General features: G+C 38.2%; 1 protein-coding gene across 1 annotated transcript in view; it reads right to left on the bottom strand.

The window, feature by feature from the left end:
- Positions 1-8,213: 8,213 nt before the first annotated feature.
- Positions 8,214-10,780, bottom strand: part of TRPC5 (transient receptor potential cation channel subfamily C member 5) — a 134,732-nt gene continuing 132,165 nt past the window's right edge. The window contains exon 10 of the mRNA XM_004440501.3: positions 8,214-9,967. Coding sequence (XP_004440558.1) covers positions 9,275-9,967 — 693 coding nt within the window. The 3' untranslated portion in view covers positions 8,214-9,274. The remainder of the gene's footprint in view (positions 9,968-10,780) is intronic.

The raw sequence follows: 10,780 nt of genomic DNA, 5'->3' as shown, positions 1-10,780 counted from the left end.
TGGTTTCATTCCTCTTGGAATTGCTGGGTCATAATTTAGGTGTGTGTTTATAAAGGTTTTGTAAGGAACTGCAGGACGTTTTTCCAAAGTGATTGTACCATTTTACACTCCCACCAGCAATGTATGCGAGTTCCAGTTATTTTTCCTCCTTGGCAACATTTGGTGATGTCAGTCTTTTTGATTTTAGCCATTCTGGTGGGTGTGTAGTAAGTGATAGCTCATTGTGGTTTTAATTAGCATTTCCCTGATTATGTTGAGCATTTCTTCATGTACTTATTTGCCAGTTGTGTATATTCCTTTTTTTTGCCAAGGAAGATTCACCCTGAGCTAACATCTGTTGCCCATCTTCCTCTTGTTGCTTGAGGAGGATTTGCCCTGAGCTATTTGCTTGAGGATGAGTCGCCCAGAGCTAACATCTGTGCCAGTCCTCCTCTGTTTTGTATGTGGGTTGCTGTCACAGCATAGCCACCGACATGTGGTGTAGGTCCGTGCGCAGGAACTGAACCCAGGCTGCTAAAGCAGAACACGCCAAACTTAACCACTAGGCCATGGGGCAAGCCCCTATATTCCTTTTTGAAGTGTGTTCAAATCGTTTGTGTTTTTATTATTCAGTTGTAGGAGTTATTTGTATATGCTGGTTGCAAATTTTTTTCAGATATGTTACTGCCTTTTTAATTGTCATTACTTATCTAACCAATACGTAAATGTTATACACCCAGTCACGCTTAAAATAATTAGGCCAGGACTTGCAAGTGAGTTATTTGGCTGAAAGTTAAGCTGTTCTGGTATGCTCAGCAGTGCTCTGGTGGCCTAAAAGTTAATGTTCATTAGTAAAATAAAAAATAAAACTTCAGCAATCTGCTAATTAGGTAAAGCTAACTGCTGAAAAGCCTATTACCATAAACAAAATCTTAGAAAGAAATGTCAACTGATACTTGAGGAAATATTGCCCAAATGCACTCAGGTTATACTACTTTAATGATGACCAGCTTACCCTCAATTTATGTGTCTCCTCACTGACCCACAGATTCAAACTGTTCTGTGCAACATGTATCATGCTTTGGGTCTTCAATAAAGAATAAGAAATTTCCAGGATAAGTTCTGTAAGGTTTCTCAATGTTATAAGCTATAGCTTTATGGCTGTATTGGTCAATTCGTGTCATCATCTCAAAGTTCTTTATGAATGCTTATTCAATTTTTAAAGATTTAATAGAGCTTTGTTTAATGGGAAATATAACAGAATGATATTCATATGTTTATTCTTCAAGCATCTTTTAAAATATATTGGACTGCAGAGGTGTCCCTTAAGTGTTTCTACTGGTTAAGTTATAGTGTGAAATCCATTGTTGTTCCTAAATGTTTATTAATAATAGATGGCTATAAATGATTACATTGGAAAAGGGAGGAACAAAACACCTTAAATCTGACCAGCCATATATTTTGGGGGGAAAAAGTAAATGCTTTATTTTTGTTTATACTGAAGCTAAAAATACACAAAATCATTTTGTTGTACAAGATTCTTTTTAACACATTTAAGGATGACACTTAACTTTGCACTTCTTACAGAAAGTATTTAAATAAAAGTAATAGTTACTCAAGGAGGTTTTAGCTATTAAAATAGTAATCTGCAAAGCCAAAATGCCATTTACATAAACACATTTGGAATTTTCCCTTTTCATGATTGAGCTCAGGAGATATAATTAACCTTAAGTTTGATGCAAACATTTTCTGTGTGGTGATGTGTGATTGGGGCCACCAACTAAGCTAAGAAAGTGAATTAAACACCACCTGTGTTTTCTAGTATTCTTTATTTTCTATCAAATGTTACCTCCAAATGACATTCATTGTTTTGAATAGGAAGAAACTCTTCATCCTCAATGTCAGCCCTGTTTTGGAGAAATCTTGAAATAGAATCCTGTGAAGAGTTTAAATACTGATATTTTCTTGAATACTACAACTGGTGTGCATTCCTATAAGCAACACAGACAAATTAAAATGCTTTCACTTGAGAAGGATGTGTTTGTTTATCCTTATCTGAACTGAAATGTCCTTGAGAAGGTCTTTGTCTTGATAGCTGAAATAAGAGAATAGATGGGTTTACTTTTACTATATTAAAGGAGTAATTTGAACAGTTAAAAATTTTAAAGTTGATAATTTATCAAATTGGGTTTCCTTTAACATTAAGAAAACCACAGACTAATGTGTTAGCCCTTTGGGTTTAGAGGTTTCCTCATGAGCTCATACAACATTCATTTTAGTGCCATTGGTTCCAGTGATCTTGTTAGACACCTGAGAATTCTAACCGCTTCTCCTGCCCAAGTATACTAAGTACAGTTAATCACCCTGCTTATTGGACTACAGGCTACATTGCTTTGGTTACTTAAACTGATCGCTTAATATATGTTGTAAAATGAAGTCCTACAAGGTGTGACCACAAAGAGATGAAGCTGTCCTTTAAATATGACTAGATCTTATACGGGCAATACCTGGTCTGAACATGTGATTTTCAAATTACCTGAAAATTCAAGTAGCTGCTGCCATTCTCCCACTGGAGCCGCCGCCTCCTTCTGCTACCAGGGCTCCTTCTGAATCCAAAACCCTCCCCTCCATTTTTCTACAAGGCTGGGGCCTTTCTTTACTGCCCCTTCTTCCTGCTAACAGCCTAGTTGTCAGAGCCTCTGCATTATAAAGTGTCATTTCCTACGGATCAGATAAGATTTAGGAAGCCAATTCTGAGTTTATTTACGGCATAAGCCATTGGAACTCTGAATGTGTTTTACTATTTAAACACAAATGTTTCAAGGGTTAAGTCATTATGGTTGTTTCCAAATTAGTGGAGATTGTATACCTAAATATAGTGTTCTTTAATACTTCCTCCTTGGGAAGCTATACACTTATTCCAGTAAGGCTGCCACTATTCCAAGCATGTTTGAAACTAGATTCCAGACTGCAAAGAGGAACAAGGAATCGTTGGGGCATGATGGAAATATTTTATATGTTGATTTTGGTAGTGGTTCCAGGGGTATATACAACTGTGAAAACTCAGTTGTACACTTGATATGGATGCAGGTAATTGTACATAATTATTCCTCAATAAGGTTGATAAGGGAAAAAAAGTGGATTCCAAAGAACAGTTTCAGGTCACTTTACAAATCACTCAAGAAACTGTCTCTGTATTTTACAGTGGTGCCTATCAAAGTGCCTATTGTGTAATAGCACTTGAAAAATGTTTATTTCCTACCAGAAAAAGTAGCACTCAGTTACACACAGTTGTTGTGTCTTCCAAGGGTCAGTTGTAAGGGTTGTATAAGACCAGAGAACTGTTAAGAGGGTTTCTAGGTTGGAAGGCAATTGGTGGCAATCAGTATTTTGGGGATATATTGAATTTTGTGGGAAAAGACATAAAATGGCCAAGCCCAGATTAACTGTACTTGCAAATGGTTGGCCACCTTAGGCTAAAATAAAAGGCACATGGCCACCTACTCGTTAACTACCACCGAGGATGGAGCCTTGGTATGTGTGTGTGCATGTGTTGAGATGCAGCTCCTAGGATGTTAGGTTGCCCTGAAACCTGCTCATAGATAGAGTCAAAGAGCAAAAAATATGCCGCAAATCGGTGAAAATGACTTGCACATTGCAGGCCATTCTTACGTGCTTTAATTTAGTCTTTTGGTTCTATCAAGTCATTTGGAGTTGTAATGAAGTCTTTTTTTTTTGAGGGTGGGAAAGGAGATAGGTCAGATGTGTGCTGCAATCATGGATTTATGAAGGTTGATTACAATAGTCAAAAGTTGTAGGCTCTTTCTGTTACTACAGAAATTGTTTGCCATTCATCTGTGTAGTAACAGGAACTTTCTACAGAGCTTTCACAACTTTTCACATCAGATAAGAAAACTAGCTTTTGGCATAAAGGCATTCCACTTAATTTTATATTTAAATATTATAATTCTTAATATGTACATGTCTCTCAAGTACCACAAACACTGATGGTATATCTCTAGAAAAAGACCACAACTCAGATCCAATAAACTAACAAGTATAAGATACAAATCCACTCTATAGAGTGGGAATAAAACAAATACTGAGCTTAAAAACACTAGAGCACCCTGGCCTGTTGCCTGTGTCATTTCAGCAATTAACTCCTTTGTTTCTTAATAAACTTCTAAAAGTAAAGCTCTCAAAACCGCCTACCAGCACCTTCTTCTCTAGACCATCATGCAGCAAATAGATGGAAATCCTAGGCCGTATATTAGTATATGAATAGTAATATCTCAAGTATGTAGTAAATCTCAAGTATACAATTTACTTAATTCACCAATAATGTATACCCTTATTTTTACAGATAAGTTCTTTTCTTCTGACATAAATGCTTTATTTTTTCTTCAAACCAGAAACCCCAAATCCTGAGAGCTCTCAATATTAACTCAATATTTGTAGTTGTGCTACAGTAGATGCCATCATACCAGTTCATTTTAGCAATTCCTCACCACATCTCAGGAAGTTTCTTTCCGTTGAAGTTATTCCTGCTCCCCTTCCCTTCAATAATGATCTAGTAATTACCATAAGGGGTGAAGGGCCAAGGCCAGAGCAATCAAACGCTATTAAGTTTCATTGCATGTGTGTGTGTGTGTGTGTATACACAGGCAAGGTTCCCACTTTTACAAACAAACACCAAAAAGCAATGCAAGCCAAAACCCACATCTGTTGGAAAAAGTGATAGAAAAGGTCATTGGAAATACAGTAGAAATAGCATTTCTCTGTACTAAAGTAATGCTCACATTGAATTGGGGTACTCATTTCCCAGTGGCTAGTTCTACAACAACAAAGTAGATATTTGGAATAATTATCTAGATAAAGTAAGCCAAAGAAACGATCTAAAATACCCATAGATTTGAGGCAAAGCCGCAGGGGTTGAGGTTGGAGGGAGCTGACAAGTAGGTATGAAGAGGTTAAGTGATATGAACCATTACATCAACTTATTTTGGCTATGTCTATACAGCGATCTGTTTATTAGCACTGTTTTGAAAACTTGATTACCAAAATAATATGCTCAATTTTTCTTATGTACTTTTAAACAGGAAAGAATGTCTGCCTAAGTTCAAGTACTTTTTACCTGATGGTTTAGCAAACCAAGGTCTGGGCCACTTAAACTATTACTCAAAATACCACTTGAGTCTCACCCACAGGCAATATGAACATGAAATGGTTATTTATATTGTCTTGCTAAGGTATCAACTCATATTTTTCACTGAAATTCCCAATGAATTTGCAGGGTAGGTTTTGCACTACCGTAAGAACTATAAAGTTCTTATTGAAAAAGTATTTGTTTATTATGTGTCATTCAAAAGGTGAAGGCCCTTTTCTTTTTTTAAGTTCTTTAATCAAATTGCAGACAGATGTTTAGATTTAGCTGAAATAGCCTAAATTAGATCCGAGTGGAATGATAAACGACTATGGGAGGCAGAACTGGGAAATTTCCAATATTCCCATGTAAGTGGACAAAAGTATAGCTTGAAGCATTTATATTCCTGTAAAATTTGGCATCTTCCAAAAATGATTTTGAACTTTGAATCTTTCCTCTATCTTTTTACTCCACTGGACTTAAAACTAGACGTGGAGGAGATACTTAAACAATGCTCATTTTCTAATATAATTCAGACGTTTTCTTTGTAATATTTTTACCCTTATTAATTATGAGGGAGTTTAATTATGATGGAATCAAACAAATGAATACAGATGTCTAGAAGTGATAAGAAAGCCAACTGTAATGGAAGTGAACTGTGGTAAAGATATTTAGACAAATTGTAAATGATTCTTGTACCATTTATAATTATATTTGACTTTGGAGTACATTTTTAACTTTGCATTTAAATATGTCAGTCTGAAATTTGTGGAGTTCACAGCATTTGGGGCAAATTAACAAAAAAGTGTAGTGGCCATTCCATTTTCACATCTCCTATGTATAACATCTAATATATATGCTTAATAATAAATGTCTTGTTTCTATGATCTAGAAGATTTAGGTTTATTGACTGGCTCTGTGACATTAAGCAAGTCGTTATCCTTCTCTGAGTCTTTTTTTTTTTTTTTCTATTTGTCAAGTAAAAGGTTGGAATAGAGTAGATTCTCTCTAAGGTTCTCTTTTAGCTCTAACTTTTTATGTTTATAAATTTACTCTCAAGTTGGCTTATACCTTCTCTGGGGTCAGAGGACATACTTAAACATTTGATTTGAAATAACTTTCTTGATAGTAGCTGATCCAGAGGGTAGAGAGGTGAACACAAATCTCTTTTCCTTCCCATTTTCTGCTGAGTTAAAGTTAATAAAAATGTTGGTGTCACCAACATGGAAGTTAGGGCAATAGCTATGTAGCTGTAACAGCTAATTGGCCTCAATCTGCAACATAGCTAAGCCTCAACAAAGCTACTGAAGTCTTAAACCCAAGTCACAAAGACAATAACCCTGAGAAGATCTGAAAAGGAATGTACTGCCCATGAAATATGACACTGGTTTCTTTCAGTAGTAGAGATTGGCTACTGTGACTCATACGTATTCTCTCTTTAGAACATAACTGAGAGAAGACTGTATTTTGAAGCATGGTTCTATGTTTGGGTCCCCTTGTTTTCTGACAAATTGATAAAATAACTGCCAGAACAATTATACCTAGGTTATCACAAGTACATGCATTTGTGAGAAAGACATATCTTTTTCTTTGGATGAAGTGGGGCCATGTATTGGTCTTTGATATCATCAATATGAGTTTGGAATGTAGCCCAGATTCTATTTATTATTCAAAGTGAAGTCTTAAAAATTGGGAAAGTTGAATCTGTAAGTTTAGAAACTTTCCTTCTGTAAAGTAACCTGTTATTGATGTCAGGGCCATTTATGATAGTCTCACTTAACGAAGCTGGAGAGAAGTTGGATTTGAGTAAATGATCACTTCACATATGATTACTGGATTATTTTTGGACAATCTCTTGCCAAATGACTCCTGATGAAGCCTGTTCTCTTGATCATTTTTCCCTGGATATGAGCTTTTTCTTCAACACTTCCTCCTGTTCCTCCCTCCCCCTGGAATTTCTCTCTTCTTCATGTGGAATATTTTGACTATCAGTCCCTGAAGCTAGAGCTGGAAATGGGAATCAATTCAAATAACAGAAACTACACTGTCAAAGCTGTTTTGGAGGCATATTTGCATTGTTTGAAAATGCTTCATTTCACTTCGTTTTACTAGAAAGTATACACATGAATTTAGATGGATTTCTATTGCTGTTGACATTTATAAGAACAGAGCGACATTTAACTGACTCTCTTGCTTCTCTGAGCTACATACTGCTAATTTAATCTCCAAGACCCAGACCTAGGGCTGTTTCGGGTCATATGTTAGAGTCCAAGTTGGGGGTAATTTTGTGCTAACCTTGGTAAAAACTACTCTTGTTTAGCAGGTTATCACTTGGTGGTTATTGGGTCTAATATGATGACCATATGCATTATGGACTTCATTTTTTAACCCACATCTTGGTATTCTGATGAGGTACTCTTAAGCTGTGGAAAATAATTTAGATGTATAAATGCAGCTTTCTTTGAAGACAGAAGTTGGATCATATTTATAGTTCCATGAATTCACTAGGGTTGTTATGTTATATAGCTAACATGCAATTCCACTGCTCCCAATGAATATTAAAACTTCAGCTTGAGGGGCCAGTGGTGCAAGCGGTTAAGTGCACGTGCTCCGCTGCAGCGGCCCGGGGTTTGCCAGTTGGGATCCCGGGCACGCACCGATGCACCGCTTGTCAGGCCATGCTGTGGCGGCATCCCATATAAAGTAGAGGAAGATGGGCATGGATGTTAGCCCAGGGCCAGTCTTCCTCAGCAAAAAAAAACAAGAGGAGGATTGGCAGATGTTAGCTCAGGGCCGATTTTCCTCACCAAAAAAAAAAAACAAACAAAAAACTGGGGGCCGGCCCCCTGGCTTAGCGGTTAAGTGCGTGCACTCCACTGCTGGCGGCCCGGGTTCAGATCCCGGGCACGCACCGACACACCACTTCTCTGGCCATGCTGAGGCCGCGTCCCACATACAGCAACTAGAAGGATGTGCAGCTGTGACATACAACTATCTACTGGGGCTTTGGGGAAAAAATTAATAAATAAATAAATAAATAAAAAACTGCAGCTTGAGTCAGGTTATCTAGAACTAAAATTGTTTCGTTGTTTTTTCCATCAGAAAGCGATTAATTAAAATGAAGATAGGTGCTCTTTTCAGATTTCGACATTTCAACAAGATGTAATTTTTCTGATAAAAAAATATTTTCAAATCCAGGCTTTTATCTTAGAAATGCTTTTGATAGCAATGATGATTAAAACTATCACCAGTAGAAGGACCCTATAAATATACCAGCTAATTATTTTTTATTACCAATGTCTGAGATGTCGTGACTATTGGTTAGAGTGCAGTAGAAGTTTTTAAAAACAGTACACATCCTAAATACTAATCTCGATGCTATCAAATTTTAAAATGTAGTAAGTTAACTGAAATACACAACCACAGGAAAGGAATTCACTAACTTATTTGATATGACATATACTATGGGGTAAATATTCATTGGCACACATTAGGAAACCAACACATCTTTAAGAAACAAAAAACTCAACAGCCCCCATGATAAGGAGAAGTTGCAGTGTTTAAAAACAAAAAAACAATAAGAAGGCCAGTTATACCTAGAACCACAAGCTGACAATTCTTTGGAGTCTGTTCAGTCTCCCTTTGATGCTGTTCATTGAACCGGAATGGGCAGCATGGAGCACTGAAGGGCAACAAAGATAGGCAGGTTAGTTTGCCTTATCTGATAGCTGGTGGGGACTGCTGAGCACATACCTCAGCCCTGTGGGGAAATGGTGTGAGATCCTGAGGAAGGTCAGGAATCTGGGCGGCAGCAACAGTAGCAAAGTGGCACCTGGAGCTTCAAGGAAGCAAGGGTAAGAAAAGCAAAGCCAAGGGGTTAAGCACCCGACTGCACCTCTGCTGATTAGGGCAAACGCCCCTTCAGTTGGTTGTGAAATGGACTTAGTGTTTATAGGTATAAAAAGGCAAATAATAGTAATAAAAACAAGACCAAAAAATGGAGAATGTGGCTATAAAAGACGGTGAAAATAATAGGAGTTTCACTCTCCTTTCTAGGGGGGGCAGTGAGAGAATCATATCCTATGTCACCTCTGAGAGCAAAGAAATTACAAATTGTCTGCTGAGTTCCAGAACAGGTGATAGGGGCTTGACTTAGAGCCGAGTTGTAACTTGTTCTTCCTGTCCATCACCCCATTTGTGCATGAGCAGGTCACAAGCCTCTCCCCAAGTTTCAAATACATCCTCTGAGGAGTCTAAAAGTTTAGAATTTGAGGAGCAGATGCTGGATGCACAGTGAAGAGAGCTGGAACAGGCTAGAGGGCATTCACTGCTCTGAGCAGCGCCCCCGGCTTCACCTAATTCTACCTCACTGAGGTTAATTTCACTTTGAGAACAGGCCTCTGCTTTCCCTTTCTCCATCTGAGAATATCTGATGTCCTGCCACATATAGTGCTGCTGAACGATTCCATCAGAAATTGTGTACATTGGCTGTGAGTTGGGTTCAGACATATGACCGTTAAACTTGGAGAATAGGAGCCCCAGTTTCTTGAGAGACGGACCCGTGAAAGAGCGTTTGCTTGATGACTCAGCTTTTGACTTCCCTTGGGCACCGCTGGCTCTTGGCATGGTTCTGACGAGAGGTGGCCCATGGCAGACCTTTTTCTTGCAGCCTAAATTGAAAGAGACACTCTTGGATTTGGCCCGAGCCCCACCACTGCCATCGTTGGTATCGTCCCTCTGAGAGAGTTCAGTGCTGCTAGTGGAAAAGCTTCTCCTTGGGTGCTTCCTATTTCCTAAAAGGTCAAGCACTTCATATCGAAAGCTGGAGATGTCCTGCTTTAATTCCTAGGGCAAAAGAGATGACACATTATGTTAGGAAGATTGGTCTTTAGTTCCAAAGAGGTACATTGGGTATCCTTTGGAATGTTCCAGGTTTCGCCTAATAGCAAATCACAAAGTACACAAACTACCAGAAAAATCTCACATTATTCCAACACAAGAAAAACATGTTAATAATTCTGTGGTCAGGGCTGGCCATTGGAAAAATTGTGCAGTGGGTGAAGTTGATTTCAGAACCTCCCCATCAGGAGCACACCAACAGACTAATCTCTGCTCAAGTGTTAACTAACAATTAAGGTATTGGATTAGGGCACTGGCTCTCATAGTCATCTGCATAAAAAAAGGACTACTGAAGAGGAAAAAGCTTTTAGGACTCTAAGGAATAAAACTAGGGAAGTGGAATGTCAGGTGATGAGACTGCTGCTTTGGGACAGGGTCCCTGTTCATTCAAGTCCCTATGAAATGTCTTCTATCTCTAACTGGCTGCCTAGACACTAGATTGCTCCTTTAAAAATCATCATTTAAAAGCTTAAGTTGGATCATGTCATTCCCCAGCTTAAAACTCTTTAGTAACTTGTTACTGACCTTAGGTAAAAGAAGAAATGCCATACCACTGACTACAAGGTTTTTCAAGGCCTAGTACCTGCTGGTCTTTCCCATTTCATCTCTTCCTACTCTTTCTCCAGTCTCTCTACTGTCCACGTGTGTGGACATATTCTCTCTTGCCTGTGGGACTTTGCCTGTGCTGTTCTCTCTGTCTAGAACACTCTTCTCCCCAACTCTCCTTTATCTGGCTCCTTCTTCAAGCCTCAGCTTAAA

This window comes from Ceratotherium simum, chromosome X (genome assembly GCF_057802395.1).
Source record: "Ceratotherium simum simum isolate JZ-2026a chromosome X, ASM5780239v1, whole genome shotgun sequence".
Classification (NCBI taxonomy): Eukaryota; Metazoa; Chordata; class Mammalia; order Perissodactyla; family Rhinocerotidae; genus Ceratotherium; species Ceratotherium simum.
Note: the sequence above shows the minus strand (reverse complement) of the source record. Positions and strands in the feature narration are given on the sequence as shown.